General features: G+C 37.7%; 1 protein-coding gene across 1 annotated transcript in view; it reads right to left on the minus strand.

The window, feature by feature from the left end:
• The window catches only part of CSMD2 (CUB and Sushi multiple domains 2), a 930,229-nt gene that overhangs the window by 446,416 nt on the left and 463,624 nt on the right, over nt 1-20,189 (minus strand). Inside the window, exons 6-7 of the mRNA XM_070764517.1 lie at nt 16,005-16,117; nt 9,924-10,001 (exon numbers count right to left, since the gene is read on the minus strand). Coding sequence (XP_070620618.1) covers nt 9,924-10,001; nt 16,005-16,117 — 191 coding nt within the window. The remainder of the gene's footprint in view (nt 1-9,923; nt 10,002-16,004; nt 16,118-20,189) is intronic.

Here is a 20,189-nt window from a genome sequence, read left to right on the forward strand (position 1 = left end):
TTCTCATCCCATGATGAATCTGCATCAATGCTACCTCTTTCAGACTGGAGGTGTCAACCACAATGATCAAGTAGAGAAAAATGAGGCTTCTCCGAAGGACAACTCTACAGCCCAGATGACTTGTGGGGAATGGAAGCAGGTTATAGGCAGGATCTCTTTAAGAAGAGAATCCCATCTCAGTTGGTCACACATCTTAATACCTGAACGGATGGAATCAGGATCTCTATAAGAGAAACTGAGGCTGCAAAGCTTGTGAACCACTGCCTGGGTTCTAACTCTGGTGGCCTCTGGAATGGCTCTCCTATTGTCAGTCTTACAAAATTCTACAGACTTTAGTACTTGCTTTTTCTCCCTAGCCAAAAAGGATCAGGAAGAACACACCATTTGTTGCACTGCACTTTGAGGGATATGTGTAACAATATTGGGTATACACCTAGGAAACAAGAGTGGAGTAAATCGAGCAACATTGCAATATTTATCCCTGTGTTTGTAGAAAGCTTTCTCCCTCCCCCTTGGACCAATTGGATGCATTGCTAACTACATGACTATAGACTAAACTGTATACTGTACTGTATATATTCAAATAATAAAGAGTCATTGTATTCACAATATTTCTGCTTCATCACAATATGTTTGCTCCATCTCCATTCACAGCCAATTTGGGGAACTAACCCACCTACCCCTCTTTTGATTTTTTTTTCTTGAAATGGAGATGGAAATCTATTCTTTCAGCAAAAGTGATCACAGGATGGTGCTCAAAACAACTGTCCACAGAATATTTCCATAGTGAATTTTTCAATTACCATAACAAACTCAACATAACTTTTATTATAAGTACAGCACCTTCTCTCTTAACCCCCCCCCCAGAGATAATTAAACCCTCTATATATTTTATGGAAGAACTGCTTTGCAGATACCCCACCACTTATACAGGAACAGGGTCTTCCCCCAAATGGGGGCTTCCATATATTAACAAGGATACCTGCTATTTGTTTCCATTAACTGCATATTATGAGGAATGTAAATTACCAAGCAAAAAGTACAGAACAAAACATTATTGATAAACTAAACCTGGGGACACAGAATTTGGATACAGGAGCAAGATATGTTACTGTAGATACTATTTTTTCAAGCACATTTTCACATTTATTTAATTAAAAGTTAAAACTACTAGATTACCAAATTTAATATTGTTGACATTTGCTTATTATAAATCATGCATAAACTAGAATCTGGGAATGAAAGCATATCTAAGAATAAATGCATCAGTATAAATAGTTCAGAAGATTTAGAGAACTCCACTTCACCTTGATCACAGTCTTTTTCTCTGATCATTTTGAGACAGGGGCATTTATTTAACCAACCTGGCCACTTGCAGGGCCAATTCCAAATAGGTTTGCTGTCCACTTCCAGGATCCATGGATGAATTAAATAAACAGGCCCCATTGTTATTGTAATTTTGCTATGAAGCATCTGTAAGAAAACAGCCAAGCTCAGAGAGCATAAGGACTATTGCTATTCTGTACCTATCAATACCTATGGGCTGCAGTAGTGTTGGAGGTGAGGTAGACATAGGATAAAGGTTCATGCATCTTCGTGACTTCTTCATGTTCAGGTAGGCTTTATTTGTCACTCAGTAAGGATCGAAGTAACAATCTTGGTCTCCCAAGGTTCAAAACCAAGAGCCAGTATTTGCATCCAACATCTCTTTGCTAAAAACAACAAATGCAGTGTTGCTGTCACTAAAATCACCTCAAAGGAGGAAAACAGATGGGAACTTAAATAATTAGCAGTTAGAAGCTCATTGCAAAGAAAGAACAAATTAATGTTAAAGTATCTTAACTTTTTAAATAATTCTTTAACATGTAGACTTTAATCATTGCTAAGTTGTCAATGCCCATGGGAATGGAATTTCACCTTTTCCTCCCTTGATGCAGAATTAAGGAAACTGTTTTCTGAAGCTAATTTATGCATATCAAATGAATGAATGAAATGAAATCATGTCCCTTGAACTTCAAAATGCTAACGTCAGAGGAAAAATAGAGAAGGAAAGGGATACAATCTCTATTGAAACTTGTTGCTATAATCACAATTATCAGTCCTTCCCTAGGCAATTTTTTTTGTATTTTCTTTTAAAGTATAATAAATACAGTTGCAACAATAACAATCCTTCTTTGGAGAAATCTCATATTAGGAAAGTCAAGAGTTTAAAATTATGAATTAAAGAACAGTAATGTTTCTCTCTGATAACAGAGAGAAAATACAGAATAAGGGTTACAAAACAGCTTGGATTCAGGTCCAGGTAGGTTTTAAAGGCATATTTTGTTGATGCCCAGAAGGTGTTCATTCTGCAAAATCGAAATTACTACCGATAAGTAGATATCAGAATTATTCACCCACAACATACCAGACTGCAGATTCTCACTAACTTAAATCCCACCTCAAAATTTTGTGATTTTATTATGTTTGATTCCTTCCCACTCTTTCATGGTAGATATAATTTGAAAATTCCTGCTGGCAGCCCTCACAATGATATAATGGTACCATGAATGACATATATAGTACAAGGAAATAGTTCACCTTTCCTGCCCTACATTCATTAAAGAGAAAAAAAATGGAGAAAACAGTTGCTCAATGTGATAGAGTATCAAATGAATAAATAAAGTGGTATTTATTTAAAAGATCGTGTCTGTTAAGTTGGCCCTCCCGATAAGGTCATGTGGATATCAAAGATCAGAGGTCTTCAGAAACAAGAGTGCTTTTATTTAGTTATTCATTTATTCCTCTTTAAAAAAAATAAGCAATACAAATTTGTACTTGCCTTTAAATGCAACTAATTAAGGTTTCATTGTCTGATGCAATAATTTATTTCATATACCACAGAAAACTTTGCCAATTATCTTCCCACCATACCTACCCTTGATAAAAGAATTTTCATTGATCTGTGTTTTTTTTTACTGCAACTAGTTCAGATTTCTTTTTTTTTTAAAAATCAGCTGAGAGATAAATAAGTTCCTTATTGTTTGGAAATGCAGCATTTTCATGTAAAAGAAAATAAACTTCATTGCAAACAGATTGCCTTTGATCCATTATTATTCCCAACATTGTTACTTTAAAAAAAAAATCTGGCAGAAATACAGGAAAACACTTCAAAAAGGGCAAGTTACTAAGCAACAGAATATTTCTTCCCAGAAACAAGACAGTTTCTTTAATGAAGTATAGCAAAACTTTTTATTCACCATTTAAAAGGAAAAAACACACAAATTGTAGGACTTATAGAATTAATCATATCAAGACAGAATGCAGAATCAGATATTCATCTAGAAATACAATTAATGTGGCCAAAAGAAGCAGAATCAAGCTAAATGTCACATTACCACAATAGGCACTGCCACATTGCCTGTAAAATGTGTAGGAGAATATAGAAAACATGGAAACATTCCAAAAATATTTCACTTTCCAAAGGAAAACTTTTTTTTAAGCCAAACAAAAATCATCATGGAATCCTGCCCTTTCCTATACAGTATTTCAAAATGTGCCTGCCTGAAAGAACTTGGAAATTGTTCACAATATTCTAAATAAATTCATACAGGCATACCTAGGATGAGAAATCCCTCCAAATCACTCTGACATTATCTGCCCAGAATGCATGGAATGGTTCTTTCTAAGGGGAAAAAAACACAATGAAAAAAAAAATAACTGTATCTACTATCCAAGATTTGAACAAGTCCTATCTAGTGAAAGCAGAAAGCATAAACAAGGTACGGTAATTCAATAGCTTCAAGGGAAAAAAAGCCATTCCTTTATGCAGGGGTCCTCAAACTTGGCAACTTTAAGACTTGTGGACTTCAATTTCCAAAATTCTCCAGCTGGCATTAAAGAATACTACTGAATAGAGAATGGTATTAAGTGACATTCCTCATCCTTAGTGAATTCTTGCAGTTAGTACAACAGGCTAATCCATCATAACCTAATTTAAAAAGTTGCTTCCAGTAAACATTTGCAAGCTTTAGGCCACAGGTGTCAAACTAAAGGCATCACGTTGTCATCATGTGATATATTGCATTGGTTTTTTTTTCCTTTGCAGAACTGACGAGGGTGTGGCCTGAATGTGATGCATTCGGCCTGTGGGCCGCCCATTTGACACCCCTTCTTAGGCTAATGTTCAGGTAGCTTTATTATAACTCAGAGTCCATTTCAGACAACCACTGCTGGAAGAACTGCAGTATTTTAACCTGCAATGAATACTGAGTTTCCAGGATCATATGAGAGTGAAGCTTAGAGGTAAGTGCTTGACTTATAACCCATTAAGTGACCAGTTGAAGTCATAGGAACCCTGTCCGAAGTGATTTATGACTGGTCCTCGCATTTATAACCAGTGCAGCATCCCCAGAATCACATGGTCAAAATTCAAGCACTTGGCAACTAGCATGGATTGATGGCAGTTGCAGGGTTCCCAAATCATATTATTATCATTTGTGACTTTCCCAGTTGGCTTGCAATAAGAAAAGTCAAGGGCTAGAGACAAATTTGCTAAGAATTGTATGGTTCATTTAACAACTGCATCAAAACAGGATGTAAAATCGGGCCAGAATAACTTAACAACTGTCTCACTCAGAGATGGAGGTTCTAGTTCTAATTGTCATCAAATGTCAAGGATATATCATGTCTGTATTACAAACTGTGATCAGATGTTTTACATCATCTCAGTTTTCTTGTAAAAGAAAAAGGGGGAGAATTACACATGAATCAGGTTCCACCATGTTCACTGTACCCTGAACTTTGGCTCTGTCTGAAATGAATATTTTTGCAATAGCTTTAGAGATGATAATATATTTAACAGGGCTAATAATGTGGTATTTTAAAGATTGTCTTGAGTAGCTGCCCATCAACAGAGGGTTCTAAATGATTTTGCTACCAGATCATGCACACTCACCTGCACACATGACACTTAGGAGCATAGGAGCGTCCTAGGTGGGTGGGCGAAGCCTACCACTACCACTGCTACCAGTTCAGAGAACTGGGCTGAACCGGGAGCAACCCACTGCTACCGCCATCCAGAATGTCATATTTCCAAGCAGTTTCTGCAGTGTTAATAATGAATAGCTGGGGAAAACTGGGGATCTACCCCCCCCCCCCAGTAGTGACATGGGAGGCACCTGTATAATTTTCTGTGCAAACAAACAACATATTTTATTTGTGAGTGCTTGTGTGTGCATGAAGGCATATATAGGAGAACTCGGGTGGTGGCCTGCAGTGCTCCACTTTGGGTCATAAGATGAAATGGGAATTGGCTTTCAATGAAGCACTTATCAACAATTTTAGCTGTGACCGAATGAAAATATATTGGTGTTGGGGTTTTTTCCAAATTCCTCTGCTCCTTATCATTCAATTTGAGCCAGACCAGGGGTGGGAAACTATGGCCCTTTTATGAGCTCAGGAATTCTGAGAGCTGAAGTCGGCAGGTTGTAAGATCATACCTGCCCACCTCTGATCAAGACCATTTTGAAATTTAATCTTTCATTTCAGTCTGTTCCTGATTCAGATAATTATTATGTTGATGGACAGATAAATGAATACTCTGACCCCTTTTGTATAATTTATTTTCAACAATCAGTTGGCTTGGGAAAAAACAATAATTTGCTAGGTGGCAAAAGCCAAAGTATGTCATTTTCTAAAACACAAAAAGCAAAGCCTGGTTAGTCACATATTTATCTTTACTTCTCAGCTTTTATTAATCTATTTTTTTTCAACTACTATGAAAACAGCAAGAAGCTTGCTAAGCATTTGTTTGGTTTTCTTCATGGTCATAAGCCAATATGTAAGAAGGCTATAAGTTAAACCAATCTGTTCCAGAAACCGTCCGCAGGGATTCAGAAGCAAATCACGTTCAGCATATGGCTAAGATGTCATCTCAGACACATTTATCATAATCTAAATATGTTGGCAAAGCATTTCAACTGATTTTAAACTATTCTCAGTTGGTAAGCACTTTTTGAAACAATTGATTAAAATTCTCCAGTCATTGGGGTGTTTTTTTCTCTCTCCAAATAATCTTTTGAAAGTTGCATTTCTAAAGGAGCATCTAGGAAAACAAATCATAACTGAACATCAATTTTTGTTTGTCCTGTTAAAAATGCATGCAAGTTTCTGTCAACCAAATATTGTATCTTTTGCTAAGCGTGTGTTATTAACTTTCAGAAATTCAATAGGATAAAGAGTCACAACCCTTTTCTATGGATTTAATGCAAACAAAAATAGTGTGATCATTACTTATGTTACTACAGGTCAAATCACAAGTATGATTTCCATCAGCATGTGAGGCATCAATGTTGGAATAACATTTTGCAGAAGCTAGCCCACCCAGATAGAGCCAGCAGCTAACCAGCTTGCCTCAGACCAGGATATCAGGAACCTTTATCTTGAAGATAATTGAAGAATGTACTGCAGAGTTTCATACTAAAATATTTACTTCTTTCGTAGCAAACCTACACTAACTATTTACACTGTAGCTCTCTAGTAGTTAATATACAAAGTACTCACAATTCTCTACCTACTATTCTCAGTTACAATATTTAGCTACAATTCTTCATCCACAAGCCACCTAATTTACAAGCTACTCTAAACCATAATATGCCACAATACCTTCAAACCAAGAGAGTTGGTTTCAAGTCTCTACCATCCTTTATCCAGAGGTCTTCAAACTTGGCTGGAGAATTCTGGAAGTTGAAGTCTACAAGTCTTAAAGCTGCCACATTTGAGGACTCTTGCACAGATAACTGCTTCTCAAGGATCCTTTCTAGAAATTAAAGTTTCCCACACTTCCAGCAAACATTCAGTCTACTAAGTAACATAATGAAACAACAATTCCTTACTTTCTTGCAAGTTCTCCTCAAAGAGATGCATATTAAATATTTTTGTGTATAATTAATATTTTGTGTATAATTAAAACAAAACTCTCTTATCAAGGGCAACCTTTGCTGCTGCAGTTGGAAAGATGACAGTTGGAGAAGATGCTCTGCTGATTCAACATCTGGATTCAACAATTCAATCATACCAAGATGCAATAGAAACATGACAAGGTTGAACACAATAGAGGCAGAGGAACATGTCATTAGAGATGGAAGAGAGATTCATTTGGTCTGACTCTGTATGCAAACATGATGAAGTTTTTGATGTTATGTAAGAACTAGAATGCACTTTATTTAATGGAGAGTCATCTGCAAAAAAAAGTATGCATATCTGAAAAAGCACAGCACCCCTTCCCTTCCAATCCATCCAAATTATAACACAGAAATATCTACAATATTTTCTGTCAATATTCTTCATGCTGGATCTCCTTCTGCCTTCCCCAAACAAACTGATACAAAAATCGAAGGCAAGGAATAAATCTACTAAGGGGAAAAAAATAATAATCTGACCAAATCTGAGGTCAAAAGATTTCCTCATTTTGGTATGTTACAAATGTTAGATATTCACTTCAAAATTCAGAGCTTAATTTCATTGCAATACAATTATTTATTTATTCATGTTTATATATTGAACTTCTCAACCACCCATCTCCCTCATAGAGGGTTGTAAACATTAAAACCAGAGCTATGGGGAAGAAGATGCATATGAGTAAAAATATTGTCCCTCCAAATCAAAACCAGTTATGGGTCCCACAATTGAGTATAACAACCTTGTAAAAGTGGAGAATCTTAGAAATATTATCTGTCAATGTTAAAACATGTTGAAGGAGAGGAATCTAACTTTATATCATCTATTCTAGGAAGGATTTGGTATTTGGATAACTAGTACAAGAATATTAAGCACATACACACAAACACACCACAGCTGACTGGGAGAATTATTAAGAACAATTATGATATTGTTTTTCTCAAGTTTAAATTGTTGTAGAAATACCAATTCGATACTGAAAAATTATGGCACCATAACAAATACTGAAGCTCATAGTTTGAATGAAAAGCTGCTTTATTCAATTTCAATGTATTTTTTTTAATTGAAATTGCCCATGAATATGTTCAGGCTGTAATAGGAGTCTCTTTTATGAGATATGAAAATTTAAAGCACATAAAATAAAGTGTAACCAATATGCTAAGGGGAACTTGCCCCTTTCTGAAACGCTGCTAGAGGAACATCTGAGTTGAAGGAAGGGAGATGCCAACTTATTCACTTATGTCAAGGCCTAAATGTCTTAAATGCACCTCAAACTTTCCTTTCCATTTCTCAATCTTGCAATATTTCTGACGTAAGCTTCTGTTTGGAAGAGTTTACATAGCAGTTTATAATAGACTGGGTAATCCACAGTAGGATTTTGTATAAGAAAAAAGAAACAGTCTAGATTTATCCATCCATCCATGTTCTATTGCTGCCCTTCTCAGTCAATGAGTATGGGTGGCTTACAGTTCAAAATATAGCAGTCTGATCTGTGAAATATCTTAGTGTTTTGATAAGATCTTTTAAACCCTCCTCACAGTAAGAACAGTTCTCCAGTTCTTTCAATGTTATCTACAGTGAAAATATCAAGAGCTGAAAACTCCTCACCCCTCCTCAAGCCTTCCATTATCAGACCATCTACAGCTAATTTGTACAGCAATAAGTCAAAAATTAGAGCTGAGCAATAGAGCAGAAGTGGCTGCTTGGAAAATGAGTAAAGACACCTTTTCTTTTTTATATGTCTCTGATGGAGAGCAAGATGGAATAAAGAGCCAAAATGTCCACATTTATTGAGCTTGTTGAATAGGAGTCTTCCTTCCATTCTTAAAAGAGGTCACTGTTTTCTACACCTAATAAAAATGCAACAATAGCCAGTATTTGTGAGAAATGTGCCCCCAAACGTTACTAAAGGAAATAAGGCTACTTGAAGATGTGTACAGGAAACAAGTGTCTTGATAATCCTTTCTATATAAAAATCAGGCTAAAGCATTGAAGAGGTGAGAAGGAAAGTGTTAGGTCTACATAAGAACCTGACCTACAGACCTTCCAGTTCCTTCCTAAATGCCTCCCATTGCCTCTACAATACATGCAAACAGAGGGTTTTTCCCTTTGACCCTTTGTGTCCTGAAAAAGTAAACAGTTTTGCTCAATTTCTGCACTATTGTGACTTGCCCAGTTCTAGGGTGAGATTCTTCCTTTGATGACTGTCGCAGTATGAAATCTGATCCATAAGTCAAAATAAATCTCAAACACAAAACAACATACCTTTACTTACACACACACACACACACACACACTGCCCAAAACAATGGAGGAACACAGTGGACACAACACTACTATTTCACTTTTTCCCCTCTCTCTCAAGTGCTAACATTGTTCTCAAGTACAGAATTACCAATAAGGCCAACAATCCTAGAGGTGTGTCTGTCTCTGTGTGCTTGTATAAACATGTAGATCTTGCTTCTTGCCTAAGAAAATGTGCAGTGGATAGGCGGGATGACATTTAATATACCAGGAAAGAAAATAAAGCTGACCATGTTTTACATTATTGCTTTGCCTTTGTTGTTTGTTTCTGAACAATAGACCCAAGCTTTCTGACATTTGTGTTTGTCAAGTATGTATTTGTTTGTGTCTGAATTATTTAGTAGAGTGCTTGACATATAGATGAGAAATCAAGATCCCTGTGGTCCTGTAAAGTGCTCCTAACAACATCTACAGAATATCTACAGCATTCCACTGTGCACATGTGTGGGCTCACACACACAGACACACACACACTCCCATACAGGCCTCCCTTATAGAGTTAGTATGTGTTTGCAAACAAAGCACTAAACAGAGCAGGTGAGGCAATAATGCAGGGTAGGAGGGAGAACAAGCATTAACGTTTTGAAAAAGAGTGGCATTGTTCAGTGATTGCTGGAAAGTCATATGGGATGTTCAAGGTGCTAAGTCTCACTCAACATGCAATGGTGGTTGAAACTTACACACAGATGTCTTCTGGTTCATGTCTTTGCTTGGCATCAATTTCACTCCCCGGGACTTAATCTCCATTTGCTTTTTGACTGGAAAGGGAATGAAAGAGAAGAAGATTCAACAAAAGGAAAGTGATAAGGAAAGAAGACATTTCACCTGACCAGCTTTCCTGTTTGGAAAGCCAAATTATGTTTCTAGAAGAAACAAACCACTGGGAGACTTTTCTTGTTCTTCTTTGCAATTTATATATGCATTTGTTCAATTTCTATGCCTCCCCATCTCACTCAATGACTTGCCAATTAACAAGACAGTAAATTGACAGTTTCTCCAAACAATGCCAGTAAATCACTTTCATATAAATCAATCATGAAAGTTTCCCATTAAACAGAAAATGGTAAAGGGTAAAATGCTTTAATGGATATACCTTTTCAGAACATATAACATATTTAAATATTTTTTTTAAAATACAAGCACAATACTGAATATTAAAAATTGAATATTAAAAATTCAAGGACAGCAATTTATCTAACCCTCTCACACATGCATCAACATACAAACAAAGGGAATATACATTTCAAATAGTTTTCTTTTACTATTGACATCATGGTGCTCCTCATTTGTCCAAACACATGCAATCCTCCATAAATTAAGATATGGGAAATCTTGATATCTGATAAATGAAACATAAGAAGCTACTGACACTAATGTTACCTATGCTGAGACTGTAATATTCTCATTTCATTTGTAGTGGGTTCTTTGAGTGAACTTAATCAAATATTATGAAATAGAATGGAATGGATCGGAATGGAACAGGACAGAACAGAAAGAATCAGAATCAGAATCAGAACCGGAATCGAATGGAGTGGAACAGAACGTAATGAAACGGAACGGAACAGGGGCTAGGCGAGGCTAGGAGAGGCGAGGAGAGGAGAGGCGAGGAGAGGAGAGGGAACAGAGAATAGAGTGGAATTCTTTATTGGCCAAGTATGATTGGACACACAAGGAATTTACCATTGGTGCATATGCTCTCAGTGTACATAATAGACAAGATACATTTGTCAAGAATTATGAGGTACAACATTTAATTGTTGTTATAGGGTTTTAATAAGCAATCTGGAAACAATATTAATATAAATCAGAAGGATACAAGTTACAGTCATACAGTCATAAGCGGGAGCAGGTGGGTGACAGGAATGATGAGAAGACTAATAGTAATAGTAATGCAGTGATGACAGTGATGAGGGAACTATTTGTTTAGCAGACTGGTGGTATTTGGGAAAAAACTTGTTCATGCATCTAGTTGTCTTGGTGTGCAGTGCTCTATAGTATCATTTTAGCAATCTTAAGTATAAAGAGCTAATTAAGGGAAAGTAATAAAAATTGGATCACAAAATAGAAACTAAGGACTGAAATGGCTACCAACTCTTGGTTTTATGAAAAAGTTTGGAAAAATGACTTGAGCAGAAAGTAGAAGGATAAAAAATAATCAATCCTCAAATACATATAACTTCAGCCTCTATCGTTTGCTTTTGAAATGTCAAACATTTCTTAAGAATAAGTAATGCCTTTAAAATAATCAGGAGTCTTTAAAAAAAATAACAATAAGACATCTGTTCTTAATCCCCTACATCCTGCAGTACTTCCACTCCTTGGAAACTTATATTTTATAGCAAACATTTAAATATTATTTATTATTTTCACTTTGTTGTGAGCCGCCCCGAGTCTGCGGAGAGGGGCGGCATACAAATCTAAATAAATAAATAAATAATAATAATAATAACAATTATTATTATTATTATTATTATTATTATTATTATTATTATTATTATTATTATTATGTCTGTGGGTTAAAAAGAAGAGGCTGTTTACCAAAATCACTGGATTAAAAACCTCTGACATTTGCCTTAATCAGAGGGGAAATTACAGCAAAAATCTTTACTTCACATAATTTTTAAAAACTTTTTAAGGCATGATTCAAGCAGGTGTATTTTTAATAGCATAGCAGTAATCATGACTGATTTCCCTCTCCTTTTATTTTTAATTCAGCAACATCCTATCTACAACACAATGCTCAACTGAAAGATTTTGACTCAATTGCTCAACATATTAAATGTGAAAGATGACTCATAAAGTTCCTAAGTCAATTGGTTTTACTATTATGAGAGGAGGGAGATGAGAAAATTGAGTGAATTAATACATATCTGTATTTAATTGGAAAAAGTAATATTGATGGTCTGCAAAATGTCATTTTGGGCAATAACCACAATTGTTGTAAGAGGTACCACAGGAGCAAACTTCCAAAGAATGGGCACAGAGTGGTGGTGAGATTCACTTTTTTCCTACTAGTTCGGTGGGCATGGCTTGATGAATATGGCATATTGGTGGGCATGGCTTGGTGGGTGAGGCAGGGGAAGGACATATAAAATCTCCATTCCCTCCCCATTCCAGGGGAAGGATACTGCAAAATCTCAATTTCCTCCTGGTCAGCTGGGATTCAGGAGGCAGAGAATAGATGGGGTTGGGCCAGTCAGATGTGGCATTTACTGGTTCTCCCAACTACTCAAAATTTCTGCTATTGGTTCCCCAGAACTGGTCAGAACTTGCTGAATCCCACCTCTGGCAAGAACATATAAAAGGTAGTATAAATAAACCTAAGTTATATATTTAGTTATACATTCATTTAGTTATATATTCTTAATATGTTTCTCTGCGTGAAGTGGGGTGTTTGTGCAAAAGAACCTATCTGCACACCAAGAGACTTTTAGGGGAAAGTGCACCCATTGTGCTACCTCGTGCAAATAGTGGGATCTTTTCCAAGTATGATTCAGATTTTGAAGTAAGCCAGGAGCCTCAGCAGGATCTTGGTACTTTTGGCAGAAAGATAGAAGCCTCATGATGGCATTATACTCTGCCCATTGTCAGCATGCATGCAAAATTGGAACACGTGTACAAAATGCTTATGTTGTGAGGCAGCAATGCTGTTTTCATCAGTCTGATGTTAGTCATTGCACTCACCCATAGATGAGGTTGGAGCCACATTTTCCCTTCAAACCAATTTATAAAATCAGCTATATGCATACACACATTCATACATACATACAAACATACCCTGTTTCTCCAAAAATAAGACATCTCCTGATAATAAGCCCGATTGGGCTTTTGAGTGCATGGCAATAAGGCCAAGCTCTTATTTCAGCGGGTTTTTTTAAAGACAGGGTTTTATTTTCAGAGAGCCACAGTATGTACGTACAGTGGTACCTCAAGATACGAACCCCTCGTCTTACGAACAACTCGTGATACGAACCCGGGGTTCAGAAAAATTTTGCCTCTTCTTACGAACTTTTTTCGAGTTACGAACCGGCATTCGGAGACTGCTGGGAAGCTGCGTGGCTGTTTTAAAAGGTGACAGCCGGGCGGCGGGGCTTCCCAGAAGCCTCCCGAACGCCGATCGTAACTCGAACAAAGTTCGTAAGAAGAGGCAAAATTTTTCTGAACCCCGGGTTTGGTTCGGGAGGTTGCTGGGAAGCCCCCCAGCCCAGCTGTCACCTTTTAAAACAGCCGCGCTGCTTCCCAGCTGTCTCCCGAAGCCGAACGCAGAAGTTCGGCTTTAGCGTTTGGCTTCAGGAGACAGCTGGGAAGCGGTGCGGCTGTTTTAAAAGGTCGCAGCCGGCCTGGGGGGCTTCCCAGCACCCCCGAACCCCAAACCTGGGGGGGTGCTGGCAAGCCCCCCAGGCCGGCTGCGACCTTTTAAAACAGCCGCGTGGCTTCCCAGCTGTCTCCCGAAGCCGAACACCAAAGCCGAACTTCCGCGTTCGGCTTCGGGAGACAGCTGGGAAGCGGCGCGGCTATTTTAAAAGGTCGCAGCCGGCCTGGGGGGCTTGCCAGCACCCCCCGAACCCGGGTTCGGGGGGTGCTGGGAAGCCCCCCAGGCCGGCTGTCACCTTTTAAAACAGCCGCGCCGCTTCCCAGCAGTCGCCGAAAGCCGTTTTTTTGGTTGCACGGAATAATTGACTTTACATTGTTTCCTATGGGAAACAATGTTTCGTCTTACGAATCTTTCGTCTTACGAACCTCCTCCTTGCACCAATTAAGTTTGTATCATGAGGTATTACTGTATGTGCATACAGACAGACAGACAGACAGGGGTGGGCAGCAGGCAGGACGGGGTGGAACGTGGTACCACCGGCGGAACTGAAGCTGCTTGCACAGCTCCAGCTGATTGGCAGCAGTAACTTCCTGGATTACTGGTCTCAGCTCAGCTCTCCTTTTTTTCCCTGCTGCTGCTGCTGCTGTGTGCTCGTTTTTTCCTCTTTCCTCCTCTCTGGCCTCAGATGAGCTTCCCTCTCTCCTGCCCGGCCGCCCTCAAGCCTCACGCGGCCACCTCCCTAGGCCAGGAGAGCCGCGCCGCAGCAAAGCAGTCTGGGCTGCGGTCTTTTTCCCCTCACGAAGCCCTAACTCTGCCCACACCTGAGATGAAAAGGCATCGTGCAGCAATAACAGTTCACTTGGACGATTATGATCATTCAAGCCACTCCCACCTGGTCACCTGGCTGGCAAGCCACTCCCACCCAGTCACATGACCATCAAGCCACACCCACAAAATAAGCCACACCCACAGTGTGGCAGTACAAATTTTGGTTGCCCATTACTGCATACATACATACATACACTTGGGGAGCCAGCAATTATTTCACAATTTTAGACTTCCTAACACACTGCTGTTTACTGAACAATGGGCTTTAATGGTCAAAAAAATAATGGTGGGGGGGGAATGATTGACACAGAATATAATGAGAATGGGAGATTTCAAATCATACAGACTAAGGATGGGAAGGGGCCCTTGAGATCATCTAACATGGCGTGGACAACAAAAGCCTTTCTATTATCAATGATGTGGACATTGACATATTTTTTGAATTCTTCGTCTTTTTCAATTATATAGCATACATCATCACTTTGTTGTTTGTATGTACACTGAGAGCTTATGCACCAGAGAGAAATTCCTTGTGTGTCCAATCACGTTTGGCCAATAAAGAATTCCATCCCATTCCACCTAGCCCCTTTTCTTTACTACTGATATTTGATACCTGTTGGCTTTATTCTCTGACACAGAACTGGAAGTAAGTAAACTTGATTCAATTATATACTGGCTGTATCAAAATTTCTTATGCATGCATAAATGTCAAACTGAATTAATCTCTTTTCAAGAATGCAATAGTAAAACACAGTGTTTGAGTCTGTGAAATATTAGAAATAGGATGATGAAAAAAGTGTATTGGATGAGTATTTTTTAAGGAAATCAACAAAATTTGCAATATCCAAACTAATGGATCGGGATATTATTGTTTTTTATATACCTGCACATAAACCTGTGTTTTCAAATACAGGTTTTATTCCAAAAATTACATATATAATATGACTATTAGGAAGGATATGTACAAATGAGTATTATATATATGCCATCTCTCAAATGTATGAAGGGAAAAGTGCATGCAGCTTTTCCATATTATTTTGTCACCAACAACATTCACTGAGTGAGAATGCAGCTGCTGGAATAGTAATTTCTCATGCTGACATTTGTATAGTTTGCCCCTATACTTTAGTCAATGCACACAAGAAACATAGAGAAGGTAAATAAATAAAATAGAAAATTGCCATGTACATCTGCAATCCATTTTAGGAATTATTGTACCGTGTTTTCCCCAAAATAAGATCCTCTCTTATAGTTATTTTGAACCCTGAAATAAGTGCTTGGCCTTATTGCCATGCATTCAAGAGCCCTATTGGGCTTAGAGAAAGAGAAGAGCAGAGGGAGGGAAAGATGGATGGATGGATGGATGGATGGATGGATGGATGGATGGATGGATGGATGGATGGATAGATAGATAGATAGATAGATAGATTGATTGATAGATAGATAGATAAACAAACAGATAGATGATAGAGTTTCCCTGAAAATAAGACCCTCGCCATGCACTCAAAAGCCAGATTGGGCTTATTATCAGGGGATATCTTATTTTTGGAAAAATAGGGTAGTTGAAACAAATTTGAAAGGGGCAGCATTACAGGTTAGTCAGGATCCTGCAACTTACCCTGATATTGTGCGTTGAAACCCTTCTGTCTGTGGTTCCCATCTGACATGAAGTGAAGACGAAGCCAGTTTTTGCTGCTGATTACAGGAGCAGGAAGGTTTGTTCCTGTAAACCTGCAGAAAGAAAAAAAATAAGCTAACAGAAACAGCCACAGACTATTTTTTTAAAATGAAGATGTGTATGGAACTCCTCCTGCAACCACGTTTCAAATGTCTTCGAGATGCAAATAAAACTAGTTTGTGCACCACGTTATTTATCCACACAGAAATCTTGCAATACAAATGTAGACTTACAGTGTAAAAGAAACAAAAAAATTAAATCCAGTGGTGATTTTTATGCAGATCTAATTTCTATGGCCAGATTAGTGCTCCATCAAGTGAAATTGCCTCCCCAAAGGAACGGAAATTAAACACTGAATAGAATAGAATAGAACAGAACAGAATAGAGGCAAGCTGTTTTACTAATTGTTTTAACTGTCAGGAAATTTCTCTATAATTCTAAGTTGCTTCTCTCCTTGATTATTTTCCACCCATTGCTTCCTTTTCTACCCTCACTCAGGTGCTTTGGTGAGCAGCCTGACTCTTTGCAGGCATAATAGGCTATTTGCTGCTATTCTGCCTTAGTTATTTTCCCCTCTTTCCACTTTTTATATTTGTCCTTTTTTAAATTTCAATTTGTCAGAGAGTTCTTTATGCAGCCATGCCGATTTCTTTTGAGACCTATTATTTTTCTTCTTCATTGGTATTGTGCTAGTCTGGGCTTTTATAATCTCACTTTTCAAAATTTCCCAAGCTTCTTGAGTTGTTTTCTCCTTGAGGAGTCTCATCCATGGAATTCTTTGCAAGATTTTTCTAAGTTTATTGAAATTAGCTCTCTTAAAGTCCAGGACTCTAGTTTGACTTTGTTCTTCTACTTTTTTTTTTTTTTGCATAATGTTGAATTCCAAATTCCATATTGCATGATCACATGCCCCCAGGGTTCCTGTAGCTTCAACACCTTCTATCATTTTAACTCTGTTAGTGAGAATTAAATCCACTATAGCTGATTCCCTTGTTCCCTTATCTACTTTTTGGGTACCAAAGTTGTCTGTTAGGTTTGTTAGGAACCTGTTGGATCTTCCACTTGGTGCAGAGTTTGTCTCCCAGTTGATGTCAGGGTAGTTAAAACCTCCCATTAGTATTGTGATGTGCTTCCTACATACCTTAGCAAAAGTTCATCTACTTCCTCTGTTTGGTTTGGTGGCCCATAGTATACACCTATGGCAATGTCATTTCCCCCCCACCCCCCACCCCTTTAATATTGACCCAAATGCATTCAAGATAATTTTCAGTATTGAAAATTTCTATATAGATGTAGTTATTTCTTATATGTAGTGGAACTCCACCTCCTCTTTTATTTGTTCTATTTCTTTTAAATAATTTAAATCTCTCTAGCTGTATTTGCCAGTTTTGGCCTACCACATTTCCATGATGGCAACAATATCACAGGACTGCTGTGGAATAAAAGGGTGATCAAGCTCTATTGCAGGGGTCTCCAACCTTGACAACTTTAACTCCCAGAATTTAAGCCTGGTGGACTTCAACTCCCAGCATTTAAGCCAGGCAGACTTCAACTCCCAGACCTCTAGTTTACAGGGGGGTGGGGGGAAGGATTATCACCACAGTGTTTTCAGCTTTCTAATCAAGAAATGGCTTATGTAGTAAAGAATTCTGATTACTTTTTCAAGAAGCATGTTCAATTCTGACCTACATTTAAACCATTATAAACATTTGAATGTATAATCTGAGAAGAAATTGAGGCCATGGATGCCAGAATGTACAGCTCAAGAGCAGCATTGCTTTTAACAAGGAGAACAGAGAACACATCTTTCTTGAACAAGTGTTCAAATAAAAAACCATATAATAAAATCTTATCAGAGAGGCCATAAAAACCCAAGACAAACATTTGTTATGGATCAATTTGGGAGCTCTGAAATGGCAGTGGGAATACTGTATGGTATTAACTCCCTATTTATGATTCCAATTAAATAAGAAGCTCTTCTATTAATAAATGTGATACTATTCTTTTTCAAAAATTAAATTTCAGGGAATAATTGGTGATGGGAGTTAGCAATAAAAGGAAAATGTCTTGGACAAATCATTATGGATTCTATCAGAAACAAATGTTTACCTAATATTCACAGACACCCTTGAAAGGGGGAATATATGAGAGCAAAATTAATGGCCTTAACTAGAGCAGTTGAAACAACATTAACATGATAAGAGCTATTATAGACTCCAATTACTTTTAACCAAAGTCTATTTCAGACATTTTATTAGAGACAGCGTCACATTAGTTATCTGCTATTTGCCTTCTGAGAACGGTTCTATTTTGTAAAAATAGAATTAAAAAAGAGGTATTTGCAAAGACAATAATGATGGAAAGTCCTATATTCGCCTTTTGAATAGAATGTAATAACTCTATTGCTATTATTGCTACTATTGTAAGCATCATGATGGTCTTTGTTAGATTTATATCCTATGAATTTTTCAGGACCACAAAGTAGTTAAATAGAGCAGGAGTCTCCAATCTTGGCAACTTTAAGCCTGGTGGACTTCAACTTCTGGAATTCTGGGAGTTGAAGTCCGCTAGGCTTAAATTCTGGCAGTTGAAGTCCAAGGTTGGAGACCCCTGAAATAGAGCTCAACCATCTTTTATTCAATAGCAGTCCTGTGAGGGAAGCTGAGAGTGATGGAAAGGAAAGGAAATAATTTGTTGCAGTCCTTAACCAGTTATAAGGGAATGAGCATACAAATATACAAAAAGCTAAATTAATAGTATCAAGGTAATCAGGAAAGGTAGACACAGGTGAGGAATTTTGGTTAAAAGACAATATTAAACTATGCTAAGGATTTTGGTCAGGCTACACATATGAAACAGAGGAGAAAAGAATTTAAAATTAACAATCTAGATAATAGAAACTACAGAACATACATGTGCAGGTTGGTACATATGGAATTAAGTAGTGGATAGATAAAGATAGGTAGTTAGGCAGGCAGGCAGGCAGGCAGGCAGGCAGATAGATAGATAGATAGATAGATAGATAGATAGATAGATAGATAGATAGATAGATAGATAGGATAGGATAGGATAGGATAGGATAGGATAGGATAGGATAGAATAGAATAGAACAGAATGGAATTTTATTGGCCAAGTGTGAATTTGGAATTCAAGACAAGGAATTTGTCTTGGTGCATATGCTTTCAGCGTACATAAAAGAAAAAGATACGTTTGTCAAGAATCATGTGGTACAACACTTAACAATTGTCATAGGGCTCAATAACCAACGAACAAACAATCAATCAATATTAATAAAAATCTTAGGATACAAGCAACAAGTTACAGTCATACAGTCCTAAGTGGGAGGAAAAGGATGATAGGAATGATGAGGGAAAAAACCTAGTAGAAATAAAAGTGTCTGACAGTGTTGAGGGGATTATTTGTTTAGTAGAGTGATGGCATTCAGGAAAAAAACTATTCTTGTGTCTCGTTGTCTTGGTGTGCAGTGCTCTGTAGCAACAATTTGAGGGTAGGAGTTGAAACAGTTTGTATCCAGGATGTGAGGGGTCAGTAAATATTTTCACAGCCCTCTTTTTGACTCGTGCAGTATACAGGTCCTCAATGGAAGGCAGGTTGGCAGCAATTGTTTTTTCTGCAGTTCTGGTTATCCTCTGAAGTCTGTGTTGGTCTTGTTGGGTTGCAGAACCAAACCAGACAGTTATGGAGGTGCAGATGACAGACTCAATTATTCCTCTGTAGAACTGTATCAGCACTTCCTTGGGCAGTTTGAGCTTCCTGAGTTGGTGCAGAAAGATATAGATAGATAGATAGATAGATAGATAGATAGATAGATAGATAGATAGATAGATAGATAGATAGATAGATACTTGAGAGACAGACAGACAGATAATATGCATACTGATAAATAAAATGATCGAGTTATCCAGTCAATTTTCACCAATGAGGCATCATTTAAGACCTGGATCTCTGCAACCCTTGTCTAATATCTGAACCATTATTGGATAACTGGCTCACTCTCGATTTCTCATGTCTCCTTATTTAGCCATTCATCGTGGCTATTATCATGAAAGGAACTAATAAATGGACAGCAATGAAACATTAAATACCAGGATATACACTCTGGAC

The sequence above is a fragment of the Erythrolamprus reginae genome, chromosome 11 (genome assembly GCF_031021105.1).
Source record: "Erythrolamprus reginae isolate rEryReg1 chromosome 11, rEryReg1.hap1, whole genome shotgun sequence".
Classification (NCBI taxonomy): domain Eukaryota; kingdom Metazoa; phylum Chordata; class Lepidosauria; order Squamata; family Dipsadidae; genus Erythrolamprus; species Erythrolamprus reginae.